A 14185-nucleotide genomic window follows, 5' to 3' on the forward strand; every position below is an offset into this window, starting at 1 on the left:
GCAACCCCACACATGAATGGTCTCAGGATGCTTTACTGTTGGCATGACACAGGACTGATGGTAGCGCTCACCTTGTCTTCTCCGACAAGCTTTTTTCCGGATGCCCCAAACAATCGGAAAGGGGATTCATCAGAGAAAATGGAGTTACCCCAGTCCTCAGCAGTCCAATCCCTGTACCTTTTGTAGAATATCAGTCTGTCCCTGATGTTTTTCCTGGAGAGAAGTGGCTTCTTTGCTGCCCTTCTTGACACCAGGCCATCCTCCAAAAGTCTTCGCCTCACTGTGCGTGCAGATGCACTCACACCTGCCTGCTGCCATTCCTGAGCAAGCTCTGTACTGGTGGTGCCCCGATCTCTTAGCTCAGTCAACTTTAGGAGATGGTCCTGGCGATGGCTGGACTTTCTTGGGCTGAAGCCTTCTTCACAACAATTGAACCGCTCTCCTTGAAGTTCTTGATGATCCGATAAATGGTTGATTTAGGTGCAATCTTACTGGCAGCAATATCCTTGCCTGTGAAGCCCTTTTTGCGCAAAGCAATGATGACGGCACGTGTCTCCTTGCAGGTAACCGTGGTTGACAGAGGAAGATCAATGATTCCAAACACCACCCTCCTTTTTAAGCTTCCAGTCTGTTATTCAAACTCAATCAGCATGACAGAGTGACCTCCGGCCTTGTCCTCATCAACACTCACACCTGTTTTAACGAGAGAATCACTGACATGATGTCAGCTGGTCCTTTTGTGACAGGGCTGAAATGCAGTGGAAATGTTTTTTGGGGGGATTCAGTTCATTTGCATGGCAAAGAGAGACTTTGCAGTTAATTGCAATTCATCTGATCACTCTTCATAACATTCTGGAGTATATGCAAATTGCCATCATTACAAACCAAGGCAGCAGACTTTGTGAAAATTTATATTTGTGTCATTCTCAAAACTTTTGGCCACGACTGTACATTGTTGGTTAAGGGCCTGCAAGTAAGCATTTCACTGTAAGGTCTGCACCTGTTGTATTCGGTGCATGTGAAAAATACATTTTGATTTGACTTATGTAAAGAAGGACTCTTTATTCAACAATAAAATAATAAAGAGTTCTACAACATCAGCTTTTATTTCATTCAATATATATTACCCTATAAATCACAAATAATTACATGTTTATACATATCTGTCTCACATACACCATTACATTCTTATTTTGCACACATTGGTGTCCCTTGGATTCAACAAACCTTTTCACAGTCAGCAGTTAAAAGTCTGAAATGCTCTGAAGGGGCTCCGCAGACGTAGAACCAACTAGTATACCTGTACCATTGCATGTGAACGGGTGAAGAATATGATCAAAAAGGAGGAATACAGAAGAATCTCTGGCTGAGAGGAGAGGTACATTGCACTGACTGGTACACTATAGGTCTCTATAAAGTCCAGGCCTGGGTGTAGGGAGAGAGCGCATCTCTGTTCAGCCTTGCTTGGGTGGTGTGAGAGCAGACCCCCATGGCTGTGACAGGGACTGGTACAATTAAGGCAGAGTTTAGAATGAAACAATGTTTGTTTAAATCGACTACATTGCACTCGGACTGCGCAGAATCACTGATCTGCAAATCCCCTCCCAAAAACCTACTCAGTACCTGATCAAGATTCACAATTCTGCGCCTCACCTTGATCCCCTCAAACACGCTGAGAGATACACCTAGTCCCATTCACTCTGACAACAGAGTGGACTGCAGAGGCCTCAGAGTCCTCTGGCTGATCCTTCTCTCGTCCATTATCCCCATGGGCATCCTCTTCGTCCCCATGGGGGTATGACACAACATCTTGTCCAGGTTTCGTTGGGTCACCTGACCTGCCTGCTGGAGGTGGGACACTGCCTGCTCCACGCTCGCCATCAGAGGGCTGTCCTCGCTCCGAAGACGCACTAGGTCCACCTGAGAAAGAGACCACGCACACATAGATGTATTGATGAATTGTATTTGTGACTGGATGACTCAGATAATTACACATAGGTTATGCATCAGACATTAAACATCCATTTGGAGTTTTTTACTTACCACTTCCTGTGTGAATTCAGGCTTCTTTATAAATGCAGGGCTGCTGGATCCCAATGCTAAGGTCAAGACAGAGAGTGATTCTTTCACAGCTCCTGCCATAGCCAGCATCAGCACCTGAAACACCAGAAATATCATCAAATAGCCTCAAAATGACAGCTTGACACTGTTACAAAGTTATTGTAAAGACAAGTGAATATTAGCACTCACTTTGAGATTTTGACATATTCTGCTGTCAGTGCTCATAATCTGACCGAACATAGATTGTGCATTTTCAACATCACTCTAGAAGGAGAATAAAATATATTTAAACACATTTGTATGCCAGAGAGAGAGAGAGAGAGAGATGTCTCTTAGTACATTCAGAGAACCTAGTATTATAGACATTGTTTAGGGATGACAAAGATCAGTCATTTAAAAATTTTACCTTTATAGTTTAATGTGTCTGCCTTCTAATAGTAAAAGGATGCCACCTACTCTCATATAATCCTTTCATAAACAACATGTCTATGGCAATATTGAAGGAGGTTGAGTCTGAAAATAATCCTCTCATGTCCTGTTAGAGAATATAGATAAATAATAGTATTTTTACAACTTAACAAACTACAGTATGTGTAAACGTCAATCAATGCCCTAGTCAAGAGGACTAGAGTTACTATGACAGCACTTAGTTCATGACAGCACTTAGTCCAGATGTTGATTATGACTGTTCCCTGATTGTTGTAGTCCAAGTGCTGCATATAAATATTGTTACCTTGTCTGTCAGAGTGGCAGCAGCCATCTCCTCCAGCCCCAGCTCATAGCACAGCCTCATGAACGGGGGACCAAACTTAAACTCTCCAAATGCTACGTTACTGTTCTCTTCGTGGTACCTGGACAGTGGAACGAACATGCAGAACACACAAAAATACACGTAAATAATACAGAACCATAACTAAGAAAGAATGACAACATTAGTCAAACTCCAAGATTGCATTAAATTATTTCAGACTAATGCTTTATCTGTCCGTAACACAGCTGATGAGTAGACTTGATCTTCAGGTCTGTTTTGACAGCTAATTGTCAGGATACTCATCTGGCCAGTGGCCACAATGCATTAGTGAGAAACTAGTATTTTACTGTGTGACCCATAACTGTAGATGGCACCTCTGGCTGTGACCATGTCCTCTGCAGATTGGCATAGGTGTAGAAGCAGTTTCAGGCCATCCTTCAATATTAACTCGTTCTTCTTTAGCTTCCGATTGAATACCTCCAAATAATGACCTGCAGAATAGAAAATGGTCTGTCAACTTCAAAAGAAGTAGTTGAGGTACAGTAGTTAGACCGAAACAGTAAGGACATGCATATATACAGTGCATTCAGAAAGTATTCCAGCCTCTGGACTTCTTCCACATTTTGTTACAGCCCAATTAAAAATGATTCAATTGTTTTTTCGCCCTCATAAATCTACACGCAATACCCCATAATGACTAAGCAAAAACAGGTTTTTAGAAATTCTTGCAAATTTATTAAAAAACTAAACTGAAATATCACATTCACAGAAGTATTCAGACCCTTTAATCAGTACTTTGTTAACAGCGATTATAGCCTCAAGTCTTCTTGGGTATGACGCTACAAGCTTGGCACACCTGTATTTGGCGGAGTTACTCCCATTCTTCTCTGCATATCCTCTCAAAATCTGTCAGGTTGGATGGGGAACGTCGCAGCACAGATATTATCAGGTCTCTCCAGAGATGTTCGATCGGGTTCAGGTCCAGGCTCTGGTAGGGCCACTCAAGGACATTCAGAGACTTGTCCCAAAGGCACTCTTGCGTTATGTTCTTAGGGTCATTGTCCTGTTGAAAGGTGAATCTTCGCCCCAGTCTGAGGTCCTAAGCGCTCTGGAGCAGGTTTTCATGATCTCTCTGTACTTTGCCCCGTTTATCTTTCCCTCAATCCTGACTAGTCTCCCAGTACCTGCGCTGAAAAACATCTGCACCGCATGATGCTGCCACCACTATGCTTCATTAATACATTTGCAAATATTTCTATCTATCTATCTAGATATTTGCAAATATATCTATCCATCTATCTAGATGTTTGCAAATATTTATATCGATCTATCTATCGATCGATATATTTGCAAATATCTAGATAGATAGATAGATAGATTGAACACACATACACTACCATTCAAAAGTTTGGGGTCACTTAGAAATGTCCTTGTTTTTGAAAGAAAAGCAAATTTTTTGTCCATTAAAATAACATCAAATTGATCAGAAATATATTATAGACATTGTTAATGTTGTAAATGTTTATTGTTGCTGGAAACGGCAGATTTTTTATATAATATCTACATAGGTGTTCAGAGGCCCATGATCAGCAACCATCACTCCTGTGTTCCAATGGCACGTTGTGTTAGCTAACCCAAGTTTAAACTTTTGCCGTTTGTCTTTACTTTATTTTAACAAAATGTATCTGCTATCATTTCTTACAACCGACAAGCTGTTTATCATATACCCTGTTGCCTAGTCGCCTTAGCCTATACATATCTACCTCTATCACTCCAGTATCCCCTGCACAATGTAAATATGGTATTGGGACTGACCCTGTATATAGCTTCTTACTTTCTTGTGTTCTTATTTTAATTTCTTGTGTGTTTTTGTTCACAATACCCAAAAATAACACAATGTTCTACCTTGTGTTTAGTGAATGCATTTACTGCATTGTTGTATTTGGAGCTTGCAAGAGAGGCATGTCACTGTACTTGTCCATGTCACATTAAAACTTGAGTAGCCACCTTTTTGATCCGGACACTTGATGAGCCACTGCCTGTTTCCTCTGCTGAAATTCTTGTAGTTTGACAACATCCTCTGACAATAGATGCCTTTTTGCTGAAATGAATGGAGCAACAGGAGCAGAGATGATATTAGACTAGATATTCTCGACCGTCTCTGACAGGAGTACTGTGTTACTGTACTTGCCCATGGAGCTGAACAACTTGTGGAAATTGAGTGCATGCATTACAAATTCGTCTAGAAATTTGAAATAGTTCCAGGCTAAATATGAAAACCGGACAAGAAAAGACATCTCAACCGCTGTCACAGCAACAGTGACATTGATTGAGACAGTTTCCTCGTGTGGTGGTTTATCGACAAGGTACTGCACCATAACCATAAAATAAGTTATTCATATACCTCCTACTCTGCATGCCATACAGTCCGATTGTATGCGGCCACAAAGTAATCCTTTTGAGGGACAATCGTAAAGCAGTTTTCGGATGCAGCAGCGGACCCTGCCAAGCGCCATGTTGCCCCTGACTGTACTATTGCGAGAACAAAGGGTGAAATGGTTTGGCAATTAAAAAACATTCTGCTTTCGCTGCGCTGGATTTGTTATAAGCACAGCAATTTCTTATGCATTGACTAATTATATTTATGGTTTTACCATACAACTCATAAGTTCAGTGAAGAGGAAAAAACGAACAGATAGAAATACATACGTTTTATTCTCCACTTTTTCACGATTTAGTTGGAACATTCAAAAATGGCTGCGCCCTGTCGTGGCTGTTGACTAGTTTTACGCTGGATTTCCAAATGTCTAGCTAAGACGCATATTTCTTCTGACAAATGGACTATCGAGGAGTAAAACTATAATTATCTTGCCATCTCAATTCCCATTAGCTGTCCGACGTCTGGTTGTGTTTATAACAAACGAAACGAATTTTGCACATGCACATACTGAACATAAATCTATTACATCCTACAACCGGAAAGGGGCAGTGTCCCATACACAATATGCACCCTCCAAACTGTGACCTGAGCTTTCCTTCCCTGTTTTAGAGAGCAATAGTAATTTTGTCTTTTTATGGGCAACTCACGCTGTACATGCACTAACTCTGCCATGGCTCAAGCCTTTTTCTTCTTTATTTTTTATAAACGCCGAAAATAAGGTCTGTGGCAAACTCAGACTTAGGAGCAGTGGTGTAGTAAGCGGTGCCTTGAGAAGTGGGTATACAAAATTGCGGTATATGCACTAACTCATTACTAAATTATTTAATGTAATAAATTAAACATTAAACCTTGAAAACAATTCATGGTAACCTCGTAAACAATTCATTTAGACCCAGCGTTTATTTGAAACGGGTGTTTATTTGATGAAATGTGTGCCGTTGCCTGGCTATTAAAAGGGACAGGCAGCAATTTGAGACTCAGCGTTTAGTTGAAGTTTTACAGTATGCGTTCTCCTAACCTATTGGTTTTCTTTCAACTTTCGTTTTGTCTAGCAGCCCATGATAGTTGTTGCATCTTTAGATCTCCCCTCTTTCTAAATTTATAACCAATATTTCCATCTCTGTCCATGAAATGTATGTGCTGTGTGCATTTTGGAACATCCACACATAGGCATATTGCCTTGCCTTGTGCACATTTCACTCGGGTACTAGATTATGTGTAAGATTGAGGGAGGGGGGTTAATATATAAACATGCCTGATGACCTCATCGTTGTCATAAACTACTCCTATTGGGACTCTGACCCATAACAGTATGCTGCCTGTTAGTGCACATTTTTCGACAGGAGAGAATATATAGCTCAGCACCAGTGAGCAGTGCTGGTCCCCATAGCCCTAGTTCCTTCAGAAAGGTACAGAAGGGTCTGATCAATTTGCTGCTGGCTAATTTCCCAGTTTCATATTTCTCCTCTGCAGCAGAATGAGCATCCCTAATGGACCTGAGAGAGAGAGAGAGAGCAGGGAGAGAGAGAGAGAACAGGGAGAGAGAGAGGGAAAGAGAACAGGGAGGGAGGAAAAAGAGAGAGACCCAGTGAGAGAGAGAGATACAGAGAAATAGAGAGAGTTTCCTGTTTGCTCCCTAAGGACAGCAGCGCTAGACTATCTGGGAGCATCCTAAATTCATTATTGATGACATCTCTAACCTATGAGAGCTTTTCTACACAGCCATGTTGATTTGATTCACATGGTTCTCAATACATTAATGCCCAAAGAGAGATAGAGAGAGAGAGAGAGAGAACAGGGAGAGAGAGAGAACAGGGAGAGAGAGAGAGCAGGGGAGAGAGAGAGAGAGAGAGAAAAAGAATAGGGAGAGAGAGAACAGGGAGAGAGAGACCCAGTGAGAGAGAGAGAGAGAGATACAGAGAAATAGAGAGAGTTTCCTGTCTGCTCCCTAACGACAGCAGCGCTAGACTGTCTGGGAGCATCCTAAATTCATTATTGATGACATCTCTAACCTATGAGAGCTTTTCTACACAGCCATGTTGATTTGATTCACATGGTTCTCAATACATTGATGCCAAAATTCTCCCATAAGTGGTTGCTTCAAACTTAAACTCAAGAGATTTGGCTAAGTAATATCTATATATATTACCAGTTTGTTACAGAAATCCAAGCATTTGTTTTTTGAGTAAGTAATACATACATTAAAGTGATTTGAATAATATCCAAAGATAGTTGTTATCTCTGGCTTTGAGGCAGAACAGTGGGAGTGGAATGGAAACTATTCACAATAGTTAAGTCCCATAGAATCGTGAATGTGCCTCTCTCACACTTAAACTTAGTGTGCTTTGTTAGAAGCCTGCCCAGTTCTCTAAGTTAAAAGCACAATCTGTAATATATGAACTTGAGGTTTTTAGGGATTGATCCTGTGGTTCATGTCAAGGAGGGGTTTCTATAGAGCACTAAAGAACGTAGCTTGTCTGTTTAATGTTCTGGTGCATGCCATCCCAGCTAGCACATCATGTTCTAAAAACCATATGTTTCTTAGAGATTGGTGAGCGCGTGGTTATCTTATGGTTATTTTGCGTACAACCTTCCCACGACTTTATGGGAATGGTGCAAGATAGTTGCTTGGCTTTGGAACATTCTCAGCCCATTTACTGAACTTGACAAAAACATTTTGGGGGGTAATTTAATTACTTTAACGGAATGTTTCGTAAAAGTTCAAAGATGCTTACATTTAGTTCAGAGAACATTAAGAAACAATGTTCTTCTGTGGGAATTTCAGTACTTCAGCATAATGTTGCCTCCATGTTTCCTCATGGTTCTATTTACAGTCAAATTGTTCCAAAAACGTTAAGAATAAACATTATTCTGTGGGATTTTCAGTACTTCAGCATTACACGAGGTTTCCTCGTGGTTCTATTTAAAGTCATGTTCACAAATTGTCCCGAGAACGTTAAGAAAACTTTCCATAAAATACAAAATAGCCTCCAACACTCTACTCAGCAAACTGGATGTAGTCTATCACAGTGCCATTCGTTTTGTCACCAAAGCCCCATATACTACCCACCACTGCGACCTGTATGCTCTCGTTGGCTGACAATCACTACATATTTGTCGCCAAACCCACTGGCTCCAGGTCATCTATAAGTCAATGCTAGGAAAAGCCCCGCCTTATCTCAGCTCACTTGTCACCATAGCAACACCCACCCGTAGCATGTGCTCCAGCAGGTATATATGTCACCGGTCACCCCCAAAGCCAACACTTTCTTTGGCCACCTTTCCTTCCAGTTCCCTGCTGCCAATGACTAGAACGAGTTGCAAAAATCACTGAAGCTGGAGTCTTATATCTCACTCTCTAACTTTAAGCATCAGCTGTCAGAGAAGCTTACCGATCACTGTACCTGTACACAGCCAATCTGTAAATAGCACACCCAACTACCTCATCCCCATATTGTTACTTACCCTCTTGCTCTTTTGCACCCCAGTATCTCTCCTTGCACATCTATCACTCCAGGGTTAATGCTAAATTGTAATTATTTTGCCTCCATGGCCTATTTATTGCCTACCTCCCCACTCTTCTACATTTGCACACACTGTACATAGATTTTTCTATTGTGTTATTGACTGTACGTTTGTTTATGTGTAACTCTGTCTCACTCTGTCTCACTGCTTTGCTTTATCTTGGCCAGGTTGCAGTTGTAAATGAGAACTTGTTCTCAACTGGCCTACATGGTTAAATGAAGGTGAAATAAAATTAAAATAAATAGAAACCACAACAAAACTTTAGTACTGTTCAGAGAAAACAAATACAGCACCAGTCAAAAGTTTGGACACCTACTCATTCAGGGGTTTTTCTTTATTTTCATTATTTTCTACATTGTAGAATAATAGTGAAGACATCAAAACTATGAAATAACACATATAGAATCATGTAGTAAACCAAACAGTGTTAAACATATTTATATTTTATATTCTTCAAAGTAGCCTTTGCCTTGATGAGGGCTTTGAACACTCTTGGCATTCTCTCAACCAGCTTCACGAGGAATGCTTTTCCAACAGTCTTGAAGGAGTTCCCACATATACTGAGCACATGTTGGCTGCTTTTCCTTCACTCTGCGGTCCAACTCATCCTAAACCATCTCAATCGGGTTGAGGCCAGGTGATTGTGGTGTCAGGTCATCTGATGCAGCAATCCATCACTCTCCTTGGTCAAATAACCCTTACAGAGCCTGGAGGTGTGTTGGGTCATTGTCCTGTTGTAAAACAAATGATAGTCCCACAAAGCGCAAACCAGATGGAATGGCATATCGCTGCAGAATGCTGTGGCAGCCATGCTGGTTAAGTGGGCCTTGAATTGTAAATAAATCACTGACAGTGTCACCAGCAAAGCACCATCACATCTCCTCCTCCATGCTTCACATTGGGAACAGCACATGAGGAGATCATCCGTTCACCTACTCTGCGTCTCACAAAGACATGGCAGTTGGAACCAGAAATCTCAAATTTGGACTCATGAGACCAAAGGACAGATATCCACTGGTCTAATGTCCATTGCTCATGTTTCTTGGCCCAAGAAAGTCTCTTCTTTGTATTGGTGTCCTTTAGTAGTGATTTCTTTGCAGCAATTCGACCATGAAGGCCTGATTCACGCAGTCTCGTCTGAACAGTTGATGTTGATATGTGTCTGTTACTTGAACTTTGTGAAGCATTTATTTGGGCTGCAATCTGAGGTGCAGTTAACTCTAATGAACTTATCCTCTGCAGCAGAGGTAACGCTGGGTCTTCCTTTCCTGTGGTGGTCCTCATGAGAGACAGTTAACTCTAATGAACTTATCCTCTGCAGCAGAGGTAACGCTGGGTCTTCCTTTCCTGTGGTGGTCCTCATGAGAGCCATTTTCATCAAAGCTCTTGATGTTTTTTTGCAACTGCACATAAAGAAAAGTTCTTGACATTTTCCATTTTGACTGACCTTCGTGTCTTAAAGTAATGATGGACTATCGTTTCTCTTTGCTTATTTGAGCTGTTCTTGCCATAATATGGACTATGTATTTTACCAAATTGGGCTATCTTCTGTATACCACCCCTACCTTGTCACAACACAACTGATTGGTTCAAACGCATTAAGAATAAATACATTCCACAAATTACCTTTAACAAGGCACACCTGTTAATTAAAATGCAATCCAGGTGACTACCTCATGAAGCTGGTTGAGAGAATGCCAAGAGTGTGCAAAGCTGTTATCAAGGCAAAGGGTGGCTATTTTGAAGAATCTCAAATATAAAATAAATTTAGATTTGTTTAACACTTTTTTGGTTATTACATGATTCCATCTGTGTTATCTCATAGTGTTGATGTCTTCACTATTATTCTACAAAGTAGAAAATAGTAAAAAATAAAGGAAAACCCTTGAATGAGTAGGTCTGTCCAAACGTTTGACTGGTACTGTACATTCGTTCTCAGCATCAACAAAACTCTATCCTTTATCTTGTTAAGTGTGTTCAGGTGTGTTGGCCGCACCCACTAATTTGCCACACCCGATCTAAATAATGAGTGCTTGCTTTCTTTAAAATGGGGTCTGTGTGAATACACTAAAATGAACAGCCTTGAATGAGTAAAAAAACATGGCATGCTAGCGCCATCCTGGTGGAGCAGTGAACTAATTCAATGGATTGAGAACAGAAGAATATACTGTAGGTTTGAATTTCATGATTAATTCCTAAGGTATTAATTGCCCTGTGTCCTATCTGTGCTTGGAGTTCAAAAAAGTTAACCAAAAATAAGATAGCAGTGTTATTAAAAATCATATTGAAACATTCAGTTAAAGTTTTAAGGAAGTTATTCAAAAACCTCCAAATAACCTATAACTTCCGTTCTCAGTGTTACTAAAAACCTCCCAGGAAAACTTTCAATGAACCAGAGTAAAACTTTCTTAGAACCTCCCTGCAACCTAAAAATCAACATTCCCAGAACAGGTAACATTTTCACTTCTGTTCTCAGAATGTTTAAAAAACATTACGTTTTACAAGTCAGGAAACGTATAGCTTCGTTCCCAGAACCAATGTGATACCAAAAACATACGTTCTCACAACTTTCAAGGAACCAAATGTGCTTGCTAGGATGAAAGCTTTATTTTACAGGATATTGTTTTCCTTGCCTTGCAAATTTAGAGGCTAATGTAATGTGAGTTATGAATTGGGGAGGAGAAAGGGATATGGTTGCAGAAAAGAGAAGAAAAACTGATTCATTTTCAGGGCGATACTCAGACACTTGGGATGATTTTGCCTTGTGGTGGGAGTATCAAACAACCTTTGTGGATTGGACAAATCAGAGAAAGATATACAGTATTGTCATTGGATAATACATAAAGAGAGCAGATAGTTGATTGGTTGAGAAAGTAAACATTGGGAATGTTTTCATCTGTGGCCATATTGAATGAGAATTCTCATATTTCTGACTGTGTGAGGGTTGAGGACGATAATTTCGCTGTTTTAAAAAGCCAGTTTACATAATCAACAGTTTCATATCACTGTAGACCAGTGTAGCCTGTAGCCTCTTCCTTTGTTCTTCTCGGTGTGTAGGTGTGTGTAGGTGTGTGCGTGAATATGTGTGTGTGTGTGTGTGCCTGTGCATGTGTATTACCTGCGATTATTTTGTGTCAGAGAGGGATTCCCTTGTTGTCTGTTGAGGAAATGTTGTGAGAGCAGAGCAGACCCAATCTCAGGATCTAACAGTCGTCCGCCCATTATGACACAGTTAACTGGTAGAATTATATCTTGCAAGGATTTTGTAAAGGGGCCTTTGTTTGAGCAGAATAGGCAGCACCGTCCCATGGGGAATGTCATCGTTGCCTGTATCAAAGGAAAAGGTGCTGATGCAAAAACTAACTGAAGCAGAATAGTTGTCCTCTCATGAACCAAGCTTTCTACATGGTGTTTGTTTGATCAAGTCCAGATGGTGGGAAAAATGATCTAACTGACCTCTCTATTTTAGGATCATAAATTGATGACATGGTTCTGTAATGAAACTTGAAGGTCAGTATCACAGAGAAACTCTGCCTGTCAAAAAACTCATTTGGTGGGAGACTGAGATAGACACGAGGCATTAAACAGACTTCATTTTGTCATTAATCTTCCTCTCTTTTCTCTGTCTGATCCCAGGCCGCCTCCTCTGACAGTAGGGAAACATTAAAGACAGTAGGTGTCAGGGGACCTGCAGGCCTCAGTGATGTCATTATGAAGCTGTGTAAATGCTGGTCGCCTCTGTGATAGATGGATGTTTCGGAGCTCTTTCCACTTATGAGGTAACTGTCTCATAGAGGAACTGAGAGCGAGGTGAGTGGGGGGAGGTTCACCTCCGTTGCTGTAGCAACAGGATCCCATCTCACCCATCCCGCTGAGATTTCATCTTCCCGGCCAATCAAGACATAGCTAGGGCTTTCTTCTCAATGCATTGGGTTATTTATGATATGAGGTGGCAGAGGTGTGTGTGTGTGTTTGTGTGTGTGTGTGCCTGTGTGTGTGTGTGTGTGTGTTTGTGTGTGTGTGTGCCTGTGTGTGTGTGTGTGTGTGTGTGTGTGTGTGTGTGTGTGTGTGTGTGTGTGTGTGTGTGTGTGTGTGTGTGTGTGTGTGTGTGTGTGTGCGTGTGTGCGTGCGTGCGTGTGCATGTGTGTGTGTACATGTGTATGTGCGTGCAAGTATGTGATATAACTTGAGAGATTTATCTTGAATTTATCTGTATTTCTGACTCACAAATCTAGAGACCTCCATGTTAATTTTTTCTGTATCTCACCCATGTCCACAACCAGATGGATACTGGATGTTCTGTTGTCATTGTGATGCAAAGTATTATAGACTAGCCCAAATGTGTGGAACAAATCACCACAGAATACCAGAGTTCCAGGAAATGTCAGAGTGAGTTCCCCAGTAAGGGGTGGCAGGTAGCCTAGTGGTTAGAGCATTGGGCCAGTAACTGAAAGTTTGCTGATTCGAATCCCTGAGCTGAGAAGGTAAAAATCTGTCGTTCTGCCCCTGAACAAGGTAGTTAACCCACTGTTCCCCGGTAGGCCGTCATTGTTTTGAATTTGTTCTTAACTGACCTGCCTGGTTAAATAAAAAAAGAAAGATTTATTTTTGTCCTTGAGAATGAGAGCAATAGAGAGAGCAGGACAAGCACATAGCAAAGCTAGTCAGGACAGGCCCCTGAGGGTCAGTCAGACAAGGTCCCACTGTAGACAGAGGCTCCTGGGTCATAATGGGACAACAACACAGAGAGAGGGGTAAGAGATGTCATGTCGAGTGCAGCTGAAGTTTTGTATTTGACCCTGTTGACATCTCACATGAACCATTGGACAATGTCCAGTAGCCAAGTCACGCAATGACAAAAGATGGACATAGCATTTCAGCCCCTCTATCTATTTATCACAGCAGATGGAATTGACACAGCTAACCAACTGATGGGACTGTAAACAAGATACCCAGTGTGTAGAGGTTGTTGAGACACATAGAAAGTGGAAGATATAGGTAGTAGTATTAGTAGATGTATTAGTGGTAGTAGTTAGGCTTGGGCGAGATACCATTTATACCGTATACTGGGGTATTGAGAAATACCTACTTTTGAATACCGTTGTTAAAAATCGCTACATTTCTTTTTTTTTTTGCGTTCTACACCAATGCTTATTAGTTAAGTTAAGTATAACTACAAGAAATCTAAGATGTGTCAAATCATTTGAATACAGCTCAGGGCTATGCATTTTGTTTACTAACTAGCTAGCTAAGTGGCTAGATGCGAAGATGAAGCTTTTTGGTTACAGCAGAGACATTCAATCCCGTCCTGGATCAAGATCCCTGTTGCCTAAATTATTTTGTGTACCCCCCCCCCAAAAAATGAATAAATCAAATAAGAATATATAAATATACACTATATATACAAA

General features: G+C 41.0%; 1 protein-coding gene across 1 annotated transcript; it reads right to left on the minus strand.

The window, feature by feature from the left end:
• Nucleotides 1–948: 948 nt before the first annotated feature.
• On the minus strand, nucleotides 949–5749 carry LOC139408483 (pentatricopeptide repeat-containing protein 2, mitochondrial-like). The gene is made up of 8 exons (XM_071152443.1): nucleotides 5522–5749; nucleotides 5217–5344; nucleotides 3669–4913; nucleotides 3187–3303; nucleotides 2795–2912; nucleotides 2251–2325; nucleotides 2044–2157; nucleotides 949–1920 (listed from the first exon to the last, which is right to left on the minus strand). Exons 4-8 carry the CDS (start codon nucleotides 3219–3221, stop codon nucleotides 1696–1698), a joined length of 567 nt encoding a protein of 188 aa, XP_071008544.1. The 5' UTR covers nucleotides 3222–3303; nucleotides 3669–4913; nucleotides 5217–5344; nucleotides 5522–5749; the 3' UTR covers nucleotides 949–1695.
• Between the last annotated feature and the right edge of the window lie 8436 nt (nucleotides 5750–14185).

Source organism: Oncorhynchus clarkii, chromosome 5 (assembly GCF_045791955.1).
Source record: "Oncorhynchus clarkii lewisi isolate Uvic-CL-2024 chromosome 5, UVic_Ocla_1.0, whole genome shotgun sequence".
NCBI classification, from domain to species: domain Eukaryota; kingdom Metazoa; phylum Chordata; class Actinopteri; order Salmoniformes; family Salmonidae; genus Oncorhynchus; species Oncorhynchus clarkii.

Coding starts and splice junctions, on each gene's coding strand:
- LOC139408483 (XM_071152443.1), bottom strand. CDS start 3,221: ATGCCAATCTGCAGAGGACATGGTCACAGCCAGAG. Junction 2,913..3,186: donor GGACATGGTCACAGCCAGAG/GTGCCATCTACA, acceptor TCCACTGTCCAG/GTACCACGAAGAGAACAGTA. Junction 1,921..2,043: donor CTGAATTCACACAGGAAGTG/GTAAGTAAAAAA, acceptor TCTCTTTCTCAG/GTGGACCTAGTGCGTCTTCG.